We start from the raw sequence: 25,009 nt of genomic DNA on the forward strand, positions 1-25,009 counted from the left end.
ATAGTTTTTTTTTTTACTAATATTGATGAGAATATAGTTGTTGTGTTATTTGTTATTGAAATTCATGACTATATATAGTCATATTTAACTAATGAGAATGAGAGAAAATTAATTAAGTGTAAATTTTGTTATATTTTCTTTAACTAATATTCATAACACTTAAATTTCTAAATTAAGAATTAAATTACTAATACGTTCAAAATTAAATAAGTTAGAATATATATTATATATGTTTTATTTTAATACGAGTTTACGAGTTGAATATACATTTCGATTCCACTTCGTCAAAACGAGTTGACTGAAAAACTAAATTTTGTATCTGACTGTTCTCGTCTTCTCCAAGACCAAAATCTTCTGCAATTGTATTACCTTCCTGAATGTTTTTGTATTGTCCAAGACCCAATTCCTTGTCAATTTCGTTGTCTTTCAGAATGTCGAGAGTGCATGCATCTCTCAAAGACCGGTATTTGGTATCACCATCAGTGAGGGGCAGTGACGGAGCCATAAATTATGCAAAGTGGGGGCACCATATATACAAATTTTTAACGATAAATGTATATATTATTTCATTTTTTAGAGCATAAATATACATTAAAATTGTTCGGTACGACTTGTCATATACTTGCCCTCAACTCAGAATTATTAGGAAGATTTTTTCAAATCAAATTTCAATTACCTTTTGTTCAGATATAAACCAAATTTTATACTTTCACATTTATCAAATGATAGAAGAAAATTTAACTGTCTTTTAAGAAAAACTTTTACATGTACAAATAAAATAAAAATACCACAATTAAAACTATGTTCAAATCATACGCATACATTTTAGACCCTAGAACTCATATCATATACAATGATACTAAAAACAATTGAGGGAAAACAAAATTTAGGAAAATATTATTAATTCAGTATACAAAACTAAAGAGTAAAATTAAATACCAACAACAACACTAGTGGTTAACAAACTATAACACTACCAAAACTAACTAACAACAACACTAGGAGAAAGAGAGAGACAAGAATAAAGGGAGAAGAAGATTAGAAAACAAGAATAAAAAATGGAGTGGTTGATTTGCCTCTTTCATTTATTCAGATGATTAATGAAACATGGGATAGTGAGGCGTGTTTGTTTTTAATTGCAGTGAGAAATAATGAGTGAATGGGTGATGAAGTCAAAGGGAATGAAGCTTTCGACTAATAACAACTTTCTGGGAGGGGATTGTCTCCCATGACATTACCCTCCATTGAAATCTCATCCATTCATTTTTTCTATCACATCTTATTTTAATTATTTAAAAAATTATACAGGGTGAAGATATACACTTTAATATCTCATGTTGGATTCTCACGGGAGAGAACCCTTTCCCCAACTTTCTGTAGTGTTGGATGATATATTGATGCGGGCCTAACCAAATATTTATATATTATTATATATGGAAAAATTATTCCTCAAAAATTAGTGCAGGCATTGAGCCCCAGAGGCTTGTACGTGGCTCCGTCCCTGGTGAGGGGGGAATGTAAAATGTTCTTCTTAGAGTTTCATCAAACAATACATTGTATATGTTTTATTGATCATACATTGTATATTTTATATTGTACAGTAGCTATCGATAAATAGATCAACAATTATGTGTAATCACAACAATAATTATCAATGGTATATACTTTGTCACTATTTTTAAATATAGAACAGATCAAATGAACTACATTAATTATATAAATAAATAAAAAAGGGAGAGTATGGGATATCTTCAATCTCCACAAATAAATCACATAAATACAAATCAACAATGTTACATTGATTTTTTTTTTCTTTTTCAGTAACAACAAATTAACTTAGTTATCCCTTTTAATTAATACTGAACCATTTCGTCTCTAGACATTTGAGTATTAAGCTTACAAAGAGACAAAAATGGAAGCAAAGGCCATAACAGCAACAATGAATCCGAATGTGGCACGAGAAGAGGCACTAGGAGCAGGCGCATCAGCAACACTGCTCTTAGGTGTCTCAGCCACAGAAGGTGTTCCTGTTACACCAGAAGTAGTTGAAGCATCAACCGTAACAATTGGTTTATCAACCTTAAGAACCGAAACAACTTCGGCTTCAGTTGTAACGGTTCTAACAAGAAAAGTATCGGGTTTTGAGCCAGGAACAGCGGAACTAAATGTCACTTCACCCTCATTAATAAGTTGGACTTTGATTTTGGCAGCTAAACCTGAAGCAGGTGAAAGTGTAGGCAATTCTACTTGGCTTCCAATGGCTTCCAAAAGTTTTTTCTCGTCGTAAAATTCAGTTATAACGTTGGTCCCAATGACGGTTTTAATGTCGTCAATTGGTTTACCGGAGAGAAAAGCCAAGTCCTTGTCTTCAACGGCAAGAATCGTAACGGCTTTAGCACTGTTAATTTGTTCAACCAACTTGGTTTCGGTTAGGTATTTGTTAAACGTGGTGAATTCTGGGTATTGTCCCAAAGTTTTGGTTATGTCAATACAATGAATGGCTGAAGAGAAAGACAACATAAGTGCCAAGCATAGAACAAAAGAGTTTCTCAAACCCATCATTTCAAAGCTTGTTTATATTTTAATTTTTTTTGTTTGTTTTTCTCTGTGGATTTCCGAAACCAAGTTGGTATATGAAGTTGTTGGGTTTATTTGTTTATATATGTGTGTGTTTATATGTGAAATTTGAGGTCAATTTTTAATTAGGTGAGTTAACATTGTAACTGAATTTGTTGTGATCGTTGGTCTAAAGAGGGATATATTTTGGCTGGTTGAGCATGATTTGTGTGACTAAATTTGTGTAGTACTACATAAACAATGTGTATTTTTGGGATATCTTTGATTAATTGATGATGATTGGTGACATAAGGCATGATCTACTTTCTCTAAAATTAGTAGGAGTTTTGCTTTATCTGAATTCAAGTGTTAATTTAAATGTAAAATACTAATCAATTTTAGAAATTACTGTTTTTTAACTTTCTGAAAAAAGCCTTTGCTCAAAAAACAAAAACTTTTGAAAAAGTCATTGTAAATTAAAAATTCTGAAAAACTTCAGTGTTTTTTTAACAAAAAAAAATAGGGTCATGCTAAACAGTGCCTCCGGGGCACTTGTTAAGCATACTTAAAAAGGAAATAAAAAATAAAATTTATATTGAAAAGACAACTTTTTGTACTTTTGAGGCATTGAATGCACGTATTTCGAGACAAAAATTTCATTTTAACATGCTTAACCAGTGCCCGGGGGCACTGTTTAGCATTTTCCAAAAAAATAATATCATTGGTCGTGTTACAAAATTATTGAATAAATAATCAAATTGGTCGCCAAAATTGTTCGCGTCAACATACTCTACATAAATCATGACAGTAATGAAAATTACATTAAACTTCCAAATCATGTCTAAAAAATTGGACTATATTTTCAAGTTGAAATGCAAATAAAGCACACAATGTGTGTGACTAGAAAGTTCTTGGTGTGTAAACTTGCTTTAATAGTTTTCAAAAACAAATTATCAGTGGAAAGCCGCAACTTCGTCTCTGAAGTGTTTTAGCAGGTTCTCAATACTCATAATGCTATGGTCTGCCTTATCCCTTACATATACACTCACCTGCAACAATATTAAACAAGGCTTAATAATGTTAACTTCTTCAACAGATCAGAAACCATTTATTTATCAGATAGTGGAAATAGGAAGAACCTGTCCGGTATTAGCTTCCTCTTCTCCAACAACCAAGATGTAGTTGTACTGTGCTAACTGAGCTTCTTGTACCTACAGAATGACACAACTTGTTAATACAACTTTTTATTCAACCTTAGATTTTTATAATCAAAGCATACTAAAATAAAATATAAGTTTTAAATTGGCACTTGAATGGCAGAATACGAATTTAAAATAGAGATGTAACTTCATGACCAAAACACTACTTAACATAAAATTCACTTTATCAATCAGCCAAGTTCTAAAAGTTTATAATCAAAGTATTCAATAAAAATTTATTGGTTCTAAAAGGTTTGTCATACCTTCTTCTGAATATTCATATCAGCTGTATCAGCATCTACGTGATACCCTGCTTGATGGATCCGATTACGTACCTAGAAAATTGCAGAACAAAATTATGTTATAAAATTAATAAGCATATTGCTTTTCACACCAAAATATAGTACAAGTATCCCAACATCGATAGAATTAGAACAATGACAATAGTTAGGCCATAGAACTATTCAAGGTACATGAGGAAGTTCCCACAGACAAACTTTATACAAAAACACATGTAGCAGACTCAAAATATACAAATTGGTTCAACAATTTGACAATGCAGACAACCTATGCGGTTGTATGACCTCATAGATAAGCTGTAATTTGAAAAGCATGAAAAATGGCATCGGATGCCACAAAGTTTACCCTCCAAGGAGATTAAAAGTGTTGTCCAATGATATGGAGTATACGTCACAATTTAACTGTTATGACCTGGACAAATATACAACAGAACTATGTACCTGCAGTGCATAAGCTTGTGATTTCTCGGACACGGGGAACACAATTGCTTGACGAGGACTAAGCCAGAAGGGCCATTTACCCTTGTAGTGCTCCAAAAGTATGGCAAACATCTGTTCGACAGATCCTAGAATAGCTCTGCGTATCATAACAGGCCTCTCAATTTTGCCTTCGTCCTCAGCCGAAAATTCCAACTTAAAATTTTCAGGAAGCTTGAAGTCCAGCTGCAAGCAGCCAGTTTATCTAATTATCAGTAAAAATATTAACAACTGAATCATGTGAATGCAAGTCAACGGAAATAGTGTAAACCTGTAGAGTTGCACACTGGAATTTCCTATTGAATGCATCAGATACATTGATGTCTATCTTTGGTCCATAGGATGCGCCGCCCCTTCCATTTATCTGCGATGTTTTACTCAGAATATAAGCACAAAATTGAAGCTAACAAATGTTGCGTTCAACAGAAAATAATAAAATAGAGATACGATTTTTTTTAAAACAATTATGAGTATAAAAAAATGGTATCAAGTAAACCTATAATTGAATTTAAAATGATGAACATACTCCACTTTTAGATGCCCAAACTGAATTAGTTTTAGTCATAATTAAAACCATACATTTGAAGCAACATCTTATAGCTGACATTAAAGACCTCTAGAATACCTGCCATGGCTTGCCAAACTCAATCAAAGCTTCCCTTAGAGCATTTTCAGCCTTCTCATATGTTTCAAAATCTAGAAGGCATCCCTCTGGCCTCTGTTCAAGTATTTAACACAAGCAAGGGAAAATAAATAACCGAATCATTAAATAGATAATAGCAATTACTATCAGCATTATGTATTTCTGTATCATGCATCAAAAGAAAAAGAAAGTAAAAAAAGAGAGCAGAAGCTATCAAGCTCAGATGATGATTAATATTCCCTAAATTATTCAATACTTCTACCTCACCGACCCAATATAACAGACATCTCTTATCGCTCTCAAGGTAAAACTAGGGCCTGGCTATTCTTGGAGTTTAGGTGTAAACCTTAAGAGGTTTAGGGGCCATAGGGTTCCAGTGAAATTGCGATTTCACCGCGGTCTTCAGCCATCATCGCAGCATGATCAGGGGTGTTTGTGTTTGGAACGCAGGATCCCACGGTACTGTATACTTGCAATCGTACCAACATTGCACCCAATCTTAAATTGATAGCCAGACAAAAGCTTTGGGATTTGTACCTACTTCCATTTCACAAATACACCAAAAACTCCCTTGCTATAAGGTTGTGACTTGACTCACTATCAACCGAAAGTTAAATTTGGTAGCAACCCAATAACCCTTTGAATTTAATTGTCCTCGATTGTTGCAAGGTCAATGTCATCCTTGTGTGCATATAGTTTCAATAGAAGCGTCGATTGATAGCAATCACTATTGGCAAATATGCATGTTTGTATTATTGATCAAAAGAGAAGAAAGTAATAAGAGCAAAAGCTCTCAAACGTGAATGATCCATAACCTCGAAACTATTTGATTACCACTTTCCTAAATAACAAACATCTCTTATTTCTCTGCGACTACCCATTCCTATAAACTTACTTCCCGTCTAAGGTAAAATTAGGGTTCTTGAAAGAGCAATATGGCCACAGATTGTCCAAAACACCCTTTCCTTAGCTGGAAGCAAAGATAAGGAAGGAAAATTGTTTTCCTTATTTATATCATATAAGCATCAGTGCTAAGTGGCAGGCATTGAGAATAATAAAGAGCAAAAGCATACCGTTGAAAGTTTCAGTTCGTATGTGAAACCAAATATTTGATAGACATAATCTATGAAGTTCAAGCTTTTTATGACTTCATCTTTTATCTGTAAAATGAATTGAAACAATAACTTCAGCTCCAGCTCAAAAAACATTTCAAGATTTATATTGCATAAATTTATGTTCTAACACACCTGGGACTCCATGCAGAAAATATGTGCATCGTCCTGTCCAACAGACAAAGTAAATGACATAAATAATACAGAACTTCTAACAAATAACCCTGGTAACCAAGTTGCATGCATTTCCCCAAAACAATTGCACCAAAACTTTTAATGTTTTGTTCTATATATAGCACAGGAGAAAGGTTTACCTGCTGAAGTCTCCTAACATGTGTTAATCCACTCAGGGCATCACTGGCCACATTCCGATGGAAAACCCCAAAATCAGCAAAACGGAGAGGAAGTTCTACAAAACAATAAAAATGGTGTGGGATAACATTTCAAATGAACTGACTAACTTCCTAACTAATTCTCCCTATGTTGTATCCTAACACCATCACACCAAAGTTATAATTTTTAGTCCATTCTACTCCAATTTGCGACATAGATGATTGAGCTCAATATGCCAAAATGATATTATCATTATGTGAACCTGAATGTCTGAATCTGTAAGCAAGAAGGTATAACTTATAAATAAACCACCCCTAGAGCTATGTGTGAACATGTAAGCGAGAAGAACGATGAAGCCATATAAAATCACACTAGACAGGTATTTTTCATTGTAGGCAAAATCAATTAATTGTTAATCCATTATCCAAGAAGCTTAAACAGGTGCATTATCCTGATTTCAACAATAAACTGTGGACTAACTCAGGCACCCCGATTACGCATACAAAAGATACCATACAAACACATATGTCTATCCCACAATCCATGCAAATGAAAATTACCTCTGTACGACCGAACCCTGTGCTCAAACATCAAGCAGTGCCCTTCGCAATTCATCGGTTTCAATCCATACTCTTGTTTGTCAACCTAAAACATACAAAAAATATATATAATTTAGTTAGGTAACTTGATTGTGTTTCAAAATAAAAAACTATTCTAAAGGTCTTGTAAATGTTTTTCTTAAAATATACCTCTAGGACATACATGTCCTCCTTAGTATAATTCCCCGCTCTATCCCACAGATCCTTCTTGTAAATATTCGGGGATATAACCTAATGATTCAAAGCAAGTTGTAAGCACTTGGAAAAAGATTGCTTTTAGTCATATGAACAAACTTAGATACTGAAACTTTACCTCTTGATAGCCCCTATCTTTGTATTCATTTCGAATGAAATCTACGAGTTTGTTGTAGATTCGAGTACCATGTGGAAGAAAAAACCAGCTTCCAGGGCTAACATAAACATGACAAACCAAGAAGCAACAGTAAGAAAAGCGAAAAGTTTACTAAATTCTGCAATCAGACAAAAATGAAGGGTGTGTTTGGTAACACAAATAAGCTAGCCTAGCTTATAAGCTTGTTTCATATGCTATTTGCTAATAGCTTATAGCTTTTTACCTTTCATTTCAATTTTAATCTTAGAAAAACTACCCACTCACCAAAATAACTACCTAAAATAATCGGCTAACTTATAACTTAATTTGAGTAAAAAAAAAACACTTATAACTTAATTTTAACAAAAACACACTATACCTCCATTCGTGACAAAAAAAGAGCTCTTGTTTCGCTCCGAGAATCAGGTGATGATCATCAACTCGTTGTGAACTCTCTGCATTATCTTCCTTTGCGTGATCAGACATTGCGGCGGTGACGGAGGAAGAGGAGAAGGAACGGTGCAAATAGGAAGAGAGGGAGAATGCAGAGGGAGGGAAGACGGCTGACGAGGGATGACGCCAGCGGTTGAACAATGGCGGAAACTTGAGAGAACAATGGTGAAAAAATATACCGAACATATTTATAATATTTTTTTTTGGAGTTTTGCACATTCCGCAGTTTTAGCCTTTAGGAACAAAATATTCTTTAAAATTTGGTAATCTATGTAATAATTAAAGAAACAAAATAAAAAATTAAGGGGCGTATTGGATTGAGATTTTGAAAGATTATTTTGATAAAAAAAATCTTTGAAGATTTTAACAGATTTTATGGGATTTTAAATGATTTTTTTAAAAGTTTTGTCAAAAAGAAAAGATTTTTTGAAGTAAAAAAAATTCTTGAAGATTTTTTTTAAAAAAAAATTTAAAATATTTTTTCAATTAGGATTCTTAAAACAAGATTCTAATGGATTACTAAAATTTCAAACAAAAATTAATGAATTTTTAAACAAGTAAATAAAGAAGTTACAGAAGAACTATATGAACACATGATTTTATTTCTTCCAAACTACATCGATGGATTTTATTGAAGTGATAATTGCAGTAATGTTTTTTTTGTTTTTGCTTTCATCACGAGTTTAATCTGGTTCGGAGACCAGTTAAGCAGTTTCAGTCTCCTCTCAATTGCAGTAATGTTTTGTTCGCAATGAATAAATGAATAGTAAAAAATCTAGGAGAAAATCGCATGTCCAATTATTTTGTCATGATTGAATACCTAAAAAAAAATAGATTTTATAACAGTATTGATTGAATACCACAAGTTGTTTTATCGTATTTTTTTTAAAAAAAAATCTTTGAATTCTTAATCGAATGCACCCCTATGTTTTTGGCCACAACTCTCTTTATTTGAAAAATGTCGAAATAGTTTAGTGCTATGATCGATATTCAAACCTCAGTTATTTACATTTGTGTGTCAATTTTTAATAGCTCTTATCATTTTGTCTATCTACTATTAAAAAAAAAACTTTTTAAAATGATAGATTTTGCATCAACTTATGTTTTTAATATTGAAGGAATGACAAAAATTAAAAGATTGATTAATAAAAATTAGTACAAACTTATTTTGTTTTATCTCTTATAAAGTTTAGAATTTGTCCCTATACAATTATCATATTTTATTTTTGGTCCTATAAAAAAAGTGTCATATTTTACTCCCTACAAAGTTATTATACATGTAGTTTTAGTAAATGTTGTAAAAAAAATTATATTCTTCTAAAGATGGCATGGAATAAAACTACAAGGAAGGGAGGAGATATTCTTAACAATTTTTTATAGTGTTGCTCATAATATGGCTCGTTGGGCCTTTTGTGAGCCCAATAGGGATTGGTCTACTGATGTACCCCTTCATATTGCTACCCATATCGAAAAAGATATGAGTTCTCTTTGATTTTTAATAAAATTTTCCTGTTTTTAAAAAATAAATTATATTCTTATAAAATTTTGTTTTTGTCCCTGTAATTGTTTTTGCAGTTTTATTCCCTGTAATTGTTTTTGCAGTTTTGTAGTTAAGTTTTTATTTTTTTTTATAGATAGACGAAATGACAAATTCAATATAAACTCACATACACAAGTGAGAGAGACGGGGTTCCAATCGTGACAGCTTACCTAACAATTTTGACATTTTTGTTACTTGAGGTAGGACTTGTGGACTCAAGTATTTTAAGTTATACATTGATTGGAAGAGTAAAAGTTGAGCAACATATAAATGAGATAATGCATAAACCTAAGAGATTTACTTTTGTCACCCTACTCATTTTCTTGCGCGCACTACGAATTTACCAAAATACCCCCGCCCACTACTTAGGTAGCGGACACCCCCAAAAACACTCTACCTTTATAATATCCGCTACTTTAGTAGCGGACGACATTTTTCGAAAAATTCTCATTTTTATAACGTCCGCTACTTAAATAGCGGAAGGGTAAAACGGGATAGATGTAGGGCGCGTGAGAAACTAAGAAGGTGGCAAAAGTAAATCTCTAAACCTAATGCCTTAAGATTTTGAGTAAAAGTCAGGTGTAAATTTCAGTTATATAGTTACTCAAGTCCCAGTAGTATGTCAATTCAATCCAACAAAGCTCCCCTCAATTGTCCAACACAAACACTGGCCATTACCAATGAATATTTGGTTAGAGTTAGGCCTTCAAATGGAGAGAGTTGTTGGATGTTAGGGAACTGACAGTAACATGTTGAGAAGCACCAAAGTTTAGATACCAACAAGAAAATCCAAAGTGTTGCTAAACAAATAATCACAAAAAATGTAAAATAAGAACTTCAAACTATCTAGGAAAGCTAGCAGAACAACTTTGTCAAGGCTCAGCCAATTGAAATGTTTGATTGAATCAGTTTCTTTGTCTCCCCTTAGAATTCTATCAAGTTGCATCTGGATTGTGGAACTTGGCAAAACCAAATTTGTTATGTGCAAGAGCCAAGGTAAGGCTATAAGGATCATAATCATATGCTGTTGATTAACAAAAAATGATTATGAATTGAAGATACTTTGGAAAGCAGTAGTATTTGAGTAAAGGTACATCAATTTATCCAAGGCATCTGGATAAAACTTCCTGGCAAATAAATAACAAGGTCGTCTCGACCCGTTCCGCATGCAAGGTGTCATCAACACTGTTCTCTGAAAAGCATATGAAATTCAAAATAAAAAATAATTTATTCCTTTGATATTAAAAACATAATTAAGTAGTATCATACAATATGGAAGACCTTTTTCAATCATTTATACCTTTGATTCACTTGTAATGTGTGGACTTCCATTAATGGACTGCATTGCAACAAATTATGACATTAAGATGATTTATAGTAGAAAAGTTTTGCCTCAGGATCATGTGATGTAATAAGGTCACAATAAGCTATAAGCTGTTTTGATAAGCTATCCTGGAGAGCTTATAAAAATAAGCTAAAAACAGCATATTTACATGTCATAAGCAATTTTCATAAGCTCTCTCAAACAGGCTGACAAGTGTTTTTGTCAGTAAATAAGCTCAAATAAGTCAACAAAAAAGGTTGCAAGTTTCATGAGAAATATTTTATGCGGTGAACATCGACACAAATTGCTGACTTAGGAGTCAATCTAATTATCTTGGGGAAAAAGATAACTGATAAAGAATGTATAGTTTTATTACATACTGATAAGGCTTTAATGAGTCGAAATGTAACATCTTGACCACGGAAAGATCTAGGGTGCCATTTTCCTTCAGACCAATCAACATATGTTACCGACCAATTCGAAATTCCACGTGGATCAAGCATCTAAACATACAACGAACAAGTTAGCAACGAAAGAGATCAATGTCATTGTCATTTAGAAGATCAAAGATTGGTGAACATTGAAGACTGACATTAAAATACGTTTGTAAGTAATGCTCATCCGAATAACAGTTGCGTCCTCCCTCCATATTTGGCTGTTGAAGTTAAAAGCAAGAACAACATAACAGTTGTCAACAACTTCTAAAACATTAGAATTAGTAGAAAACCAAGTAAATATAATCAAATTTGTGGTTAGAATGAAAGAAATTAACTATTGTTAAGTTTTGCTTTTGTAACTTGGTCAACAAGAAATCCCTGAAATCCGTTGGTTCATCGATTAATGAATATATTTATCAAGAGTAGCATGAGAGGTAACACGAAGAGTAAAAAAAGGAACGAACAATTAATTCATCAAATCAGAAAAGGCATCAATAAAGTGATTATAAGTAACATAGTAGTACCCTGCAGTAATACTTGAATTTCGTGAAATAGAGACTATCTGCAATAACTATAATAGCATGCTGCCGCTTCATTGAGAACCACTGCAGCACACACATGATCCAAATTAACTCTGCGCCATAAAAGTTTCAATTGATTCCTAAATTTCTAAATTCTAATAAGTATTTGTGTGAAGTTTGTCTATACCTGGTCTCAATTAAGATCATACTAAAAGTTTCTACAACATAAATCATACCTGCGAACCCTTTCGAAAATCCTTTATTTCTACTTCAGGCAACATATGCTCTATATATCGGCCATTACCATGAGGGCCAGGATCAATATAGCTTTTTTTCAGTGGAGGGTTGGAAAGGTGGAAGAAAAAGATTTAGTCAGAATCTCCATGTAAGAAATACGAAGCAAGGAAAAAGGATCCATATGTGTTAATATCTTACCATTCAATGAAACTGACATTTGTAAACAATAAGTAGTCGTACACAAATTCAAAGCGACGTATAGGTATACAACTGGAAAAAATAACATGTCATTGAATAGATCAAATCATCAAACCAAACATGAGTTTATACCAAAGAGAGAAACCAGATAAGAAAAATGACCTATCAGATAGCAAAACAAAATGTTGGTTATCAGGGTCTAAAAGTGCGTTCGCCAAAAGTCTTCTTTCTGCCTCAATCATTGCAAAACTTCCCCAACTCACCTTTATGAAAATTTAGACCAGTTAATATTATATTAACAAAGATGGCATGCCTAAAAATATCATATGCGCCATACTTACCGGTTCGCTGTGAATTTCTCGACCAACAAAATATTTGCTTGTATGTACTGGTTTTTCTTTGGATGCATGTATATAAATTGAAAATTTTCCCTCATGCCCCTACATTTTGTTATGTAAAGATCAAATAGGAAGCAACTAAATCTCTATTAAATAAATTACTCAAAATAAATTCACAAGTATTCAAGCATTCACTGTCAAATAATTTTTTACATACAATCTTTCTTCACTTGCGGAAAAAAGTATCTCTTGCAAATAAGTTCTATATGATGATAAGGGAGACATAACGGGATTTATTTTTCCTTCTATATCTTGAAACAGTTTGGACAACTTAAGTTCCTCAAAACTTTATATAGACACTAGACAGTGATGTTAGTAAAAAATGTATCCATAAACAGGTAAGAACATTCACGCAAAAGGAGCGCAAATGCTAGCTGTTTGAAAAGAACAATATAGAGAACATAAGAGAAAAGTATGTTTGGTTAAGATAGAAATCATATTAAATAGAAGAGAAAAGTACAAGTTTCCCTAGCAGATCAATGCTTACTCAATTCTTGTAAATAATCGCTTAGAAAAGGACAGAACAAAAGACATGACTTTTTGGTTTCATGTTTGATGCATAATAGAAGTAGAGTAATACAAGACAAAGTTAGTAAAAATTATACATTTTTTTTTTTTTTTTTTTGAACAAGCCAAAATGAAATATATTAACATAATCAGCCTCCCCGGCACAAGACGTACCGAGGTATTTTGGTTTCTGCATTGATAGGCAAGTCCCTTAACCTAAATTCTCCAAATTTTATTAGTGACACTAGCTCATATTAAGAACTAAACTTGATTCCATGATCTAAGATTATATGTATATATTGCTAACTTCTAGTAGTCTAGTACAGTAACAACATAAGTATTTTCTCACTAGGCAAAGTTGCTACATGGTTAAAAAATATTGACAACTCCCTATCATGAATATTTTACTTGTTGCATCTCTGACTTTCTGTATTTGCGGCGCACATTATAAATATGCTTCATTGTAGTCGAACTCATTAAACTTCTCTTCCTCGGCGTGGACAGATTTTTCTTGATCCCCTCTACATCCAGTCACTAAACTATCCTCCAACCAATCCACCTCTCACTGAACTTATACACATTTTCTTCAACACACGCCCAAATCTTTATTATAATATGAAATACAGAGACCTTCGACTTTCTCTCGACTGATTTTTTTCCTAATCATATTTTGTCTTCTATAACCACCACTCATCTCTAGGATATTGACCTCACTTTCCTATTGGCACTCTTAATTCTCAGCCCTACACAGCAATTTAAAGACTTACAACAACTATGTAATATACAACGTCAATTAATATCATCAAATGAAGTATTCTCGCGTCATCTAATACATGTCAGTACCCGTCTGCAGGCTAGTTATAATTAAATCTAGAGGAACTGAACAAAATATGTTAAACCGAGACTTTAGATATGTCATTTTCTTTAAATCAACACAACATAAATGTCATTTTCTTTAAATCATTATTGTGTCTACGTGTCTGTGTCGATAAAATGAAATTGAATGGGAATATAGAGAATGGCTTACTTGAAAGAACAGATGCCAGAGTTTCTCGAAAGGCAATGTACCAGGAGTCAAGAACATAAATGCAACCTTAGGTGTTTTACTTTGAAGAGGACAAAAGGCGAGTAAATCTTTAACAACAACACGAGATTCAATCTCTAGATCAGTTAATTCCCTCGAAAAATTAGCATTTGGAAACAGATCATGTGTACGACAACCTTGAGAGGAATAAAAGTTACATTTATCTGGATTTGTTCTTCTTGTTGATGTATAAACATAAACTGTAAAAAACATAACAAAACACACAACAGAAGCCAATACAATGATCAACGTAGGACTTCTTAATGTATGTTTTCTTAATCCTATCATCATCATCACTCAATCATCAAGAAATCATTCATTCATTGTAGGATGATTAATTTCTTAAACCATAATTTATGGACAATTAAGCCATGCAAATACAACTATAGTGTGTGTGAGTAATAATAACTGATCTTCGTAACAAAACAAAAAACTCACAACTGATCATAGGTTTGTATCTTAATCTTTGGTTTTGGTAGCCAAACAGAGCTTTTGAGATTTAATCAAACTACGGAGTTCTTGCCACCTCACACGCACAATTGTCTTCAATACAAATATAACTAATTTCTCTTCTTTTTTTTTCTATCATAACCAAATATTTTCACAAGTATTCAGTATGAAATATTATTCTTTAAGACTCAAATAATTACTAATAAATATTAAAGGATAAATCGTTCAAGACAACCCAAATTAAATTCTTGATGAAACGGACTTTATCATAAAAGCATTTTTTCTAACTGTCTGTCGTAGTTAATATAGATTTATGTTTTTTTAGACCCTGACACGGTGACACCAAATATTTGATTACTAAATATTAGTAATTCATTTTCTTTTAAAAAACTTGCCAACATCTACCAAATATTTGAAACTTGCCAACTTTTAATAGTTGTAGTATGTGCGTGACAGCGTGAGAAAGTGAAGAACAAAATTATTTTAATTTTACTGATTAATTAAAAGTCATTCTAATCTCTAAAAGAGCACTTGTTAAATATCAAAAAATAAAAATAAAACTAATGTTAATAAAAAGACAATTTTTTACGGTGTAAAATCATTTTTCACCATCAATCCATTAAAATCATCGTTTAAGACACATCACTCAAGTGTTACAAATAGAAAAAATCAACCAATCGTTAGTTGGTTCAGTGGTGATTGGTGCTGAACTTGGTAGGGAGGACCGCGGTTCGATCCCCCACAACTGCGATCGGGAGGGGGCTGGAACCACTTGATGCCAGAACTGACCCCCGAACCAGATTCAACTGGTGGTGAAAAGCCGAAAAAAAAAAATAGAAAAAATCAAATAAAATCTTTCTAATTAATGATTAATTTCTTTCCATATTTATTTTAAACTTTTTTCTCCTTTTATCCTTTATATACCTAATTTTCTCATCACCTCTCTCGCACCACACACCAGTACGACAGTACCCATTCCAATCTTCCATTACATCAATTTGTGCAAGATTGGTCTCTTCCATGGACCATACGTAAAAATTGAACCAAAATTAATTCGTTTTATAGATTGAAAGGGCAATGAGCAATAGAAGTAACTATTTTTCTCTAATTAAGCAAATTGGTAGTTTGATTATGAATCATATTGGAATGTTCAATGTAAATTATAATCGTGAATTGTTTTTTAACGTAATAACTAATAAGAGATGTGGTAGTATTATGAAAGATTTAATTTGAATTTTCTATTTGTTTTTTTGTTTTTACCACAAATTTAATTTGGTTTGATCGTTTGAGGGTCAGTTATAATATTAAGTAATTTCAGCCCCCTCCCGATCGGGGTCAGTTCTAGCATAACTGCTTTTCTATATTTAACATTAAGGTAACATGTGCGAACTGATTGTTTTAATTGATTCACAGTGTAAAACTGTTTTATACTATCAGAATATTTTAATTAAACTTTATATTTAATTGGTTGACAGTGTAAAACAATTTTACAATATCGGATGATGCTTTCTCTCCCAACCCCGTAATTCTTTTATACCCCAATATTTCAATTTTGCCCTTACAGAAAAATTCGGTTCGTAGAAACTGAATTTTTTCTAATGCAAATTCAGAGTAAATTTCGGTTTTTAAAAACCGAAATTTGTTTTTAAAGCAAAAAAACACTTCGATTTCTACAAATCGAAGTTTTTTCAAGAGTAAAATTGGAAATTCAGGAAGTATAAAAGAAACACGGGATCGGAAGAAAAAACATCATTTCGGATTATTCTAGTTAAACTCTAAATTTAACTAATTTTAGCATTTTCCATTAATCAAAAGTATGATTCCCCATTCAATATTCACGTCACGTTTAAGTCTGATCGCATCCACACAGACACACACAACACTAAGTCACAACATTTCCTCACCACCAATGGCGCCGTATCCCACGATACTCGTACTATTATTCACCACCATCTCCGCTGCATCCGCCATAACCGGTTACCAAAACCACACCGTAGGCGGCACCGCCGGATGGTTTTTCAACTCCACCACCAACACTTCCGCCACAAATTACTCTTCTTGGGCTTCCACTCAAACTTTCAACCTCGGCGATTATCTCAGTAAGCTCAATCACTCTATATCTCTATTCGTATGAAATTAAAATTAGATCGATTAATTTGAGATAGACAAATCCAATTTAATCTAATAATTTATTTATTTTTCGTGCAGTTTTCAACACCAATTCGAACCAGAGCGTGATTCTTACATACAACAAAACCGCTTACTTGAATTGTACAGTCGATGATTCAGACAACGATACATCGATATACAGCGGTTTTCCAGATGGTTTCAACAAACCGTTGACTATTTCCGTTCCGTTGACTATTGTGGGACTCAACTACTTCTTCTCCGACTATAGCGAAGGTCTTCAGTGTCAACAAGGCTTAGCATTTCAGATCCAAGTTCAGCGTGGCATTGGCTTGCCACCAAGTCTCAACCAGCCTCCTCCACCGCCGTATATTGAGCCGCCTGGTCCTAATAGTGCTGAATCTCCGTCGGTTACGCTGCCGCAGACACCTAATAGTGGCGCGTTCGCGAACCGCGTTGACGGGTGCGTGGCGATTTACGCACTCGGCGTTGCACTGGTACTGTTGCAATCGCAAAGATAGACACAAATTGGAATGAGTTTTTTTTTTTTCCTTTGGGATACATCACATTGGAATAAGTTTTACTTAGGCATATATTACAGTTTATTCATCTTTCATTACTAATAATATACACTATTAATTTGCCATGAACTATGATAGGAAACAAACTAATTTTATTGATACTGCATGTGTTAGTAGTTAGTACTAGTAGAATGCAATTTGCTTTGGGAGTAGTAGGACATCTTTTTCATTTTAACAAGATGCAACTGCAATTTAAAAGTCAATAACATAAGTTGCTCCCTAGAGAATTTTTTTTTCTTTCAAGATTAGTAATGCAACTGTAGTAGCATGCAACTGTAGTAGCATTGCTTTTATAACCACATCGACAGGGGAAACCAACCCAGATACTGGCTACTAGAAATTAGAATCGAACAATTAAACTTTCAAAAAGAAGTGAACAAATGGATAGAGGTGTCATCCAACACACATGAATCCAAGTGCTTGTGTTAGCCAGGTCCAACTTTTGGGATATCATAATGCTCACTAAGATTAGCCAGATATTGATTGAACTGCTGAATCCTATCTCGATGAGATCGGTTCGCCATCTTTGCTAGCCTTTGACGTTCGAGCTTCTCCGTCTGTTGGAGAAATCGCTTCTCAGCTGGAGTTAGGTGATCATCACAAGATGCGCCGTTTCCTTTGCCCTCATACTTGTCAGCCTCGGTCACGCTACCTTCATGGTTACCTGTTCACATTCACAACAGTTTTCAGATATAATCCCTAAAGTGGAGAACCGTTGACCTAGATAGCACCAAAATTGAGATCAAAGATGTATACTATTGTTCAACGCGTCACAACAATGAAACATGTGATGTTGCGATCCACATTCAATCATTTGTGTTTTCTTAAATTATCACTAGTGCCTACATTCAATCATTTGTGTTTTCTTAAATTATCACCGGTGCCTACATGCCAATGTCGTGTCTAGTATCTATGTATATGTGCTTCATACTTAAAGAAATCCATCTCAAACAATGATGATGTGTTCATTACATCACAAATTCACAATAAATCATTAAATCAATATAAAAGAACAACACACAATTATCTAGTTTCTCAATGAAATCATATAAATTCTTCCCACAAGCTATTATTGCATTGCCCATTTAGCATGGCAAATGAATCCATTCATATGGCCCTGCGTGCAAAGACATCTAAGAAGACTCCTAAAGAGAAACCCAAAACAAGTTTGGCAAAGAAACTAATGCATGCCTAATTTTGTTAGTCTCTATAAATTCTAAGCCTAACCACAAAAAACACCAATGCAAAAGTAATCAAAGTTGTCAAACTTAAGGACCCAACAAAGTATTCCCGAAAATCAAATTTGTATATTATTAAAATTGAGAGTCGCGCCTAATTCATCTTTACAAAACCGGCTTGTAAAGTGAGCATTGCACTCACTTTATAAATACATATTCAGTTCATATCGCAACCAATGCGGGACTTCTTAACATATACTCCCTCCGGTCCTTTTTATAAGGAACACTTAGGGCAAAAAATTTGGTCTTTTTTATAAGAAACTTTGACCAATTTTCAAATGTTTTAAATGTTCAATTTCACTTATGCCCTTATTTATTATGAGAGAGAATTTAAAAATAAGTAAGTTACTTGAATAAAGAGTAATTAAATAAGGGTATACATGGAATAAATTTAAATTTATAAGAGTATTAAATGAAAATAACTATGTTAAATGTGTTTCATTGGTCTGTGTGATTTTTTCAAAGTGTTCCTTATAAAAAGGACCGGAGGGAGTATGTATAATTGATTTTAGTCAAAGTGAATTTAAGATAAAATGATTTATGTTTCGAAGCGGTCGCATGAAAGAGAATTGAACAAAATATTTGATGGTAAAAAACACGGTTAGAGGTAAACACTACTGTCTACAAAGTCCTAAATTCAAGTTAGAATCAATTCTACAAGCAAAATCGAATGCAATCGAGATCCTTGAACATACTAAAATCAATTGTAAGTTTTCAGATCACTTTTGGTTCACCCAAAAGTGAATCCAAAAATGTAAGCAAGGAATAAAATATCAGGGCATTGGATCAAATATTAACCGTATTTCAATGTATCTTTGCATTTCCTGAATCTTTAGCAGTTCTGCATTACTCCATCCTCCTGATACAATAACAAATTTTGAATAACCAAATTCATCGATTCAAGCGAATAGCATGTATCACCGTATCAATGAAATGAAAATTTCTTACAAAATTACATGTTATTGAGGGAATTAGAATCAATATAATGCATTTGAAACAAGAAAATGCACGCATCATAATAATAATAATAATATTAACCTGAATTAAACTCTGAGAAGTAATGATGATAGCTATTATTGTTGTTGTGTTTCTTGTTCTTCTTTTTGATTCCAGAAGCATCTTTGACATTCAATGGTTTTCCCTTGAGTTTCAATTTTCCGATGACGACGCCGTCGTACGGAGACATGTGATTAATAATCTTATACGAAGTAGAAATATTATTAGGGATTCAATTCAATCGATGATTGAAAACAGGTGCTGATTACGCTGTGATTATTTGTTAAATAATACTACTACCGGAAAAGGTAGGAAAGTTGGCGAATTTTCTAGAAACAACCGCGAACTTTTTGGATGCATGTGTGCTATGTTTACTTTTTGCACCCTAGTCTCAAATGTTGAAGAAAAAAAAAAAGCAAAATAAATTAATAGAGCTTGCGAAAACAAATTATAACCTCCACATCCACATCTCACTACTTTGATGCAGGGGATAAGTACAACAATAGGACAGCATATTGCCACATCACACCTATCAATATTTTCCACGTGTCACAATTTAAACTGTTTGACGTGTCTTTCTTCCTCAAAAGCTTCTTTCTCTGCAAAACCAAAACGACGTTGTTTAACACTGCACATGGCCATTTCCTTATGCACTACACTTCAACTTCAATTTCTCACTCTCAATTCATCCAAATCCACACTAACATCAATTCTCACAAATCCAACAACACGATATCAATTCTCAACCATCACCATGAACTTATGCACAACCAAATCCGAACCAGTAACCACCTCCTCAGCAGCATCTTCTTCCTCAATGCAGTACGTGCCAGAGCAAGATTCTAACGAAATGGAACGTGTTTCCAATCAAACATTCCAAAGGTACACTTCCAATAACACCAAAAGAAGTGGTAAAGGTACATCAATTGTGTGGTTTAGGAATGATCTCAGAGTTTTGGATAATGAGGCTCTTTATAAAGCTTGGATTTCCTCACAAACTCTATTGCCTGTTTATTGTATTGATCCTCGACTCTTTTCCACTACTCACTATTTCGGATTTCCGAAAACTGGAGGTACATTGTTTCTTCCTTACATTCTAGTGATTCTCCTATGTTTTTATTGATACCACATACGACACTGACACGTCAACACTATTATAGTATTAGACTTATACTGAGCTTATAAGTTGAGAAATGTTCTTTATAAACTAATTTCAGACATATCTCTATACTTAATGTGATACTATTGGATACTAGTGCCTGGATATAAATAGAGGGTGAGTACAAAGAAAAAATCAACCAAGGTTCACTGAAAAGTTTCGCGAGAAAGAAATGTAGTGTAAAAAGTAAAATAGAAATTGTATTAATAATGAGAATGGTTATTACATCAAAGGGCTACAAATTATTAGCTACCCACTAACTAGTTAATCTTGAATAGACACCGATAGTAATTTGAGAAAATGAAAGCAATTGAAGATAACATGTGTTTATGTTTTGTCGGTCCTAAACTCTAAACATGACACCAACACGTGTAGGACACCGGAGAAGTCTTCAATGTAAAGTTTTGGTGCTTCATAGATTTTCTTAGCTTCTTTGTTTGTTTTGTTGGTGCTATGGTTATGGATTTGAATTTGATTAATGTGGTAGCACTGGCAATATAATATAGCATAATCTATATGACCCTGACCTTGTGCAGCATTGAGAGCACAATTTCTCCTCGAATGTTTGGCTGACTTGAAGAAGAATCTAATGAAACGGGGACTTAATTTGCTTATTCAACATGGGAAACCTGAAGATATTATTCCTTCTCTAGCTAAAGCTTACGGAGCTCATACAGTTAGTATTTGAGTTTGTATTTTTTAAGAATGTTTAATAGGCTAGGTTAGATTGATGGAATTTTCAGATATTATGATATTTGAAGAAGCTATAGCACTGGTTGGTTCATTAGTGAATGTAAAACTGTCAGGTATATGCACAAAAAGAAACTTGCAGTGAGGAGATAAATGTTGAAAATTCTGTCAGCAGATGCCTTCAACAAGTGGTGCTACCATCTGAAGAATCCGCTGCGGCGTCAACAACTTCAAACAGCCACCCTAAGTTACAGTTTGTTTGGGGAACCACCATGTACCACCGTGATGATCTTCCTTTTGATGTCACTTGTTTGCCGGATGTTTATACTCAATTTCGTAAGGCATGGTACTTAAATTGACATGTGTGTGTGTAGATTTGTTTATTTGATTGGAAATGGCTTTTGTTGCTACTTGTTGAGTATGTATGACTAATATTTGCTAATAAGTGGGCACTCGGTCGAGCATAGCTAGAACATTTGCGCTTTGGGCTTGGTTCACTCGTTTGTTGGGTTACGCCAGGAGGGTTGGAGTGCAGGGGGGTTTGCCCTTGCGGTATGGTTTAGGGGTAATCTTGTAATTTGACCTAAGTACTGAATAATACAAAACTACATTAGTGGCTCTGCTGTCGGAGTCGTAGACACCATTGACCAAACTCCATGATCAGTCATTATGTTCTTGTGTGTGTGTTTAGAGCCGGAATTGTTGTTTTAACACTACTTGTGCTGCTACTGAACTCGCAGACCATTGAAGCTAAATGTGTCGTGCGCTCATGCATCAAATTGCCAACTTCACTCGGACCAGCTCCCCCAATTGAGGATTGGGGACGTCTTCCTTCAATGGAGCAGTTGGGACTTTGCTCTCAGAATGTGGGTTTTTGTCATAAGTATTTGTGGAAATCCTTGTAAGAAACTCTAGTCTTTTGAACTCAACAATGAAAAAATAATGAGCTTTGCTCTTTCTGTTTACTTCCTCTTGATGTAGGTTAGCAAGGGGATGAAATTTGTCGGGGGTGAAACTGCTGGCCTGAACAGAATATATGAATACTTTTGGAAGAAGGTCAGATGTTATACTTATGTTAGAATTTATTGTTAGTTATGCTGGGAGTAGAGATGGAAGTTCCCACTCCTTTATTTGGTTATCTAACTCATTCTCGAGATTGCATGTGTAGGATTTACTGAAGGTATATAAAGAGACCCGAAATGGGATGTTAGGGCCTGATTATTCTACTAAATTCTCTCCATGGCTTGCATCCGGAAGTTTGTCACCTCGTCTCATACACGAAGAGGTTAAAGTTGATAACAATCTCTGATTTGTGCATTACATTATATTGAAAATCTAGATGGCTGCTTTGACAAAGTTTGGTCTGTTCTGTTCATTGTAGGTAAAGAGATATGAGAATGAAAGACAAGCAAATAGTTCTACCTACTGGTAACACTGCATTTTCTTATTACTGTATTCTACATCATATTTCTTGATGGAATTCTCTTATTTCTACTTTTTAAATTATTCCCTAAGAATTTACTTGTTTGTCTTGTTGCATTATGCAAATTTGTTTTAACTCCATCTAGAAAAGACTCGTACGAAGTTAGTGGCAAAGAAAGGGTAACGCCTAAGGAAAGAAAAAAAATAGTAGCAGAAAACTCAAGCTTTCATTCTTCAATTATTCATGAAAGTTCCAGTAATAGAAGTCAGGGTTAAATAATTACACGTTTGACATCTTCGGCCTTCTTGTAATGCATTATTCTTCTGAACCCGTCTTTATTTTCACAGGGTTTTGTTCGAGTTGATATGGAGGGATTACTTTAGGTTTCTATCAGTCAAATATGGAAATTCAATTTTCCATATAGGTATGGATTGTTTGAAGTCTTTGATGCGTCTGGTGTTTTATTGAGTCATGGATTAAAATTTCTGCTGGTTTTATTTCGTGGTGTTATCCATAGTTGTGGAATGCTAGTGTGACAATGCATCTCTACAGATTGCTTATGTATAGTCTCTTTTTTCTTTGTAGGTGGACCTAGAAATATTCAGCATAATTGGAGCCAAGACAAGAAATTATTTGAATCCTGGAGAGATGGTTGTACAGGGTACAGTTTTTGTCGCATTATTGCAGAATATTCTTGTTTATTTAAAGCAATATACTATTTCTTATATTATGTTTGTTCTCCTATGACTCAAACCTGTAGTTGACATTTTCTTTACTCTATATATATAACTTAAGGTATCCTCTGATAGATGCCAACATGAAGGAATTATCAACGACAGGTTTTATGTCGAACCGAGGACGACAGGTGAACCAAAGTACATTAATGTGTTTCTACAGTATAGTAATTTCTAGGAATTGATATATTGAACTAATGTGAATTTGCAGACACCATGATAAATGATAACTGAAACATGAAATATGATAACCTTTTTTGACAGATTGTGTGTTCGTTTCTAGTTCGTGATATGGGCATAGATTGGCGCATGGGAGCCGAATGGTTTGAGACATGTCTTTTGGATTATGATCCATGCTCTAATTATGGAAACTGGACTTATGGATCAGGTAAATATGTGGATATATGTAACACCTTCTATAATAAAAACATGTGTAGATTTCTTAATATGTCATGCAAACATTATTATCATATCCATAAATTCTTGAACAATGAAAATATAATCCATATTCTCTCTTACTCTTTGTTCTTATTGTTCAGGAGTTGGGAATGATCCTAGGGAAGACCGTTATTTCAGCATACCAAAACAAGTAAGTGGGTACGAGAAGGTTCACAATTTACTTTGAAATATGGATTTGAAACAGATATAATATGCAGTAAATTTTTTAATTTGGTTCTGATGTGACACTGTTATATACTTTTGGTCAGGCACAAACATATGACCCAGAAGGCGAATATGTTGCATACTGGTTGCCACAGTTACGAGCAATCTCAAAAGATAAAAGGAACTTTCCTGGTAATTTATATATTCGTCAAATTGTGCCTCTCAAGTTTGGAACAACTAGTAGACACAATAAGGAGGACAAGTCACATGGTGCAAGAAGAGGTAATGATCGAAGATCGAACAGGAGACAAGTTTAGGGAAGAAGAAACATGACCACCTCTTATATTACTGTATGCCATTCTCAGTGGGAATGTGGATACTGGAAATCTTATTGATAGCATAGGATTTGCCTACCAATAGTGTATCAAAGAATAATAAGAAAGTTTACCCCATTGAAGTTGAGCTAATCCATTTGTATTTGGTAGCTCTTTTTTTTGTATAGAATTTTTATACTATGGTAACTTTGAATAAGGTCAATTTTTGTTAAATTTACTCTGCGCTCTCTTTCCAACATTCAACTTTTGTTACATTCAATTTTGGTTCCTGTAGTTTCCCAAAATTTTATTTTTAGTTCTGAAGATTATTTTTACACTTTTTAGTCGTGAAGTTTTTTCCGTCAATGGTTTTAGTCCATACTTTTAATCAAACTCTTGTATACTTTCACATTTTTTAATAGTTTTTTGTATTCATGTTTATAATA

The 25,009-nt window shown here is 33.7% G+C and overlaps 6 protein-coding genes across 7 annotated transcripts; 2 read left to right on the top strand and 4 right to left on the bottom strand.

The window, feature by feature from the left end:
* Positions 1 to 1,685: 1,685 nt before the first annotated feature.
* LOC123898372 (fasciclin-like arabinogalactan protein 3) lies at positions 1,686 to 2,698 on the bottom strand. Its single transcript, XM_045949308.1, has one exon. The coding sequence runs from the start codon at positions 2,560 to 2,562 to the stop codon at positions 1,897 to 1,899; it is 666 nt and encodes a 221-aa protein (XP_045805264.1). The 5' UTR covers positions 2,563 to 2,698; the 3' UTR covers positions 1,686 to 1,896.
* A 498-nt stretch (positions 2,699 to 3,196) lies between these two features.
* LOC123897788 (threonine--tRNA ligase, mitochondrial 1-like) lies at positions 3,197 to 8,171 on the bottom strand. The gene is made up of 13 exons (XM_045948569.1): positions 7,929 to 8,171; positions 7,532 to 7,628; positions 7,369 to 7,449; positions 7,180 to 7,264; positions 6,601 to 6,695; positions 6,422 to 6,454; positions 6,248 to 6,334; positions 5,157 to 5,249; positions 4,803 to 4,895; positions 4,496 to 4,717; positions 4,019 to 4,090; positions 3,696 to 3,767; positions 3,197 to 3,605 (listed from the first exon to the last, which is right to left on the bottom strand). Exons 1-13 carry the CDS (start codon positions 8,033 to 8,035, stop codon positions 3,510 to 3,512), a joined length of 1,233 nt encoding a protein of 410 aa, XP_045804525.1. The 5' UTR covers positions 8,036 to 8,171; the 3' UTR covers positions 3,197 to 3,509.
* A 1,962-nt stretch (positions 8,172 to 10,133) lies between these two features.
* Positions 10,134 to 14,950, bottom strand: LOC123898494 (glycosyltransferase BC10-like). The gene is made up of 10 exons (XM_045949467.1): positions 14,192 to 14,950; positions 12,601 to 12,699; positions 12,422 to 12,522; positions 12,260 to 12,331; positions 12,061 to 12,151; positions 11,828 to 11,908; positions 11,459 to 11,521; positions 11,247 to 11,369; positions 10,843 to 10,881; positions 10,134 to 10,734 (listed from the first exon to the last, which is right to left on the bottom strand). Exons 1-10 carry the CDS (start codon positions 14,540 to 14,542, stop codon positions 10,588 to 10,590), a joined length of 1,167 nt encoding a protein of 388 aa, XP_045805423.1. The 5' UTR covers positions 14,543 to 14,950; the 3' UTR covers positions 10,134 to 10,587.
* A 1,589-nt stretch (positions 14,951 to 16,539) lies between these two features.
* LOC123898170 (cucumber peeling cupredoxin-like) lies at positions 16,540 to 17,626 on the top strand. The gene is made up of 2 exons (XM_045949060.1): positions 16,540 to 16,797; positions 16,907 to 17,626. The coding sequence occupies exons 1-2, from the start codon at positions 16,608 to 16,610 to the stop codon at positions 17,344 to 17,346; spliced, it is 630 nt and encodes a 209-aa protein (XP_045805016.1). The 5' UTR covers positions 16,540 to 16,607; the 3' UTR covers positions 17,347 to 17,626.
* A 27-nt stretch (positions 17,627 to 17,653) lies between these two features.
* Positions 17,654 to 20,047, bottom strand: LOC123898171 (protein FAM32A-like). Its single transcript, XM_045949061.1, has 2 exons — positions 19,683 to 20,047; positions 17,654 to 18,070 (listed from the first exon to the last, which is right to left on the bottom strand). The coding sequence occupies exons 1-2, from the start codon at positions 19,828 to 19,830 to the stop codon at positions 17,832 to 17,834; spliced, it is 387 nt and encodes a 128-aa protein (XP_045805017.1). The 5' UTR covers positions 19,831 to 20,047; the 3' UTR covers positions 17,654 to 17,831.
* Positions 20,048 to 20,066: 19 nt separating this feature from the next.
* On the top strand, positions 20,067 to 24,801 carry LOC123898169 (cryptochrome DASH, chloroplastic/mitochondrial). 2 transcript variants are annotated; one of them, XM_045949059.1, is made up of 13 exons: positions 20,102 to 20,713; positions 21,336 to 21,475; positions 21,606 to 21,830; positions 22,230 to 22,355; positions 22,471 to 22,545; positions 22,658 to 22,774; positions 22,871 to 22,917; positions 23,260 to 23,336; positions 23,498 to 23,573; positions 23,708 to 23,777; positions 23,911 to 24,034; positions 24,186 to 24,235; positions 24,354 to 24,801. In XM_045949059.1, the coding sequence occupies exons 1-13, from the start codon at positions 20,122 to 20,124 to the stop codon at positions 24,564 to 24,566; spliced, it is 1,932 nt and encodes a 643-aa protein (XP_045805015.1). In that variant the 5' UTR covers positions 20,102 to 20,121; the 3' UTR covers positions 24,567 to 24,801. The 2 variants fall into 2 exon arrangements, 1 of the variants encoding a protein (XP_045805015.1); XR_006805277.1 differs by lacking the exon at positions 24,354 to 24,801 and having other exon boundaries at positions 20,067 to 20,713; positions 23,708 to 23,787.
* Positions 24,802 to 25,009: the final 208 nt, after the last annotated feature.

The sequence above is a fragment of the Trifolium pratense genome, linkage group LG7 (genome assembly GCF_020283565.1).
Source record: "Trifolium pratense cultivar HEN17-A07 linkage group LG7, ARS_RC_1.1, whole genome shotgun sequence".
In the NCBI taxonomy this organism is placed as follows: domain Eukaryota; kingdom Viridiplantae; phylum Streptophyta; class Magnoliopsida; order Fabales; family Fabaceae; genus Trifolium; species Trifolium pratense.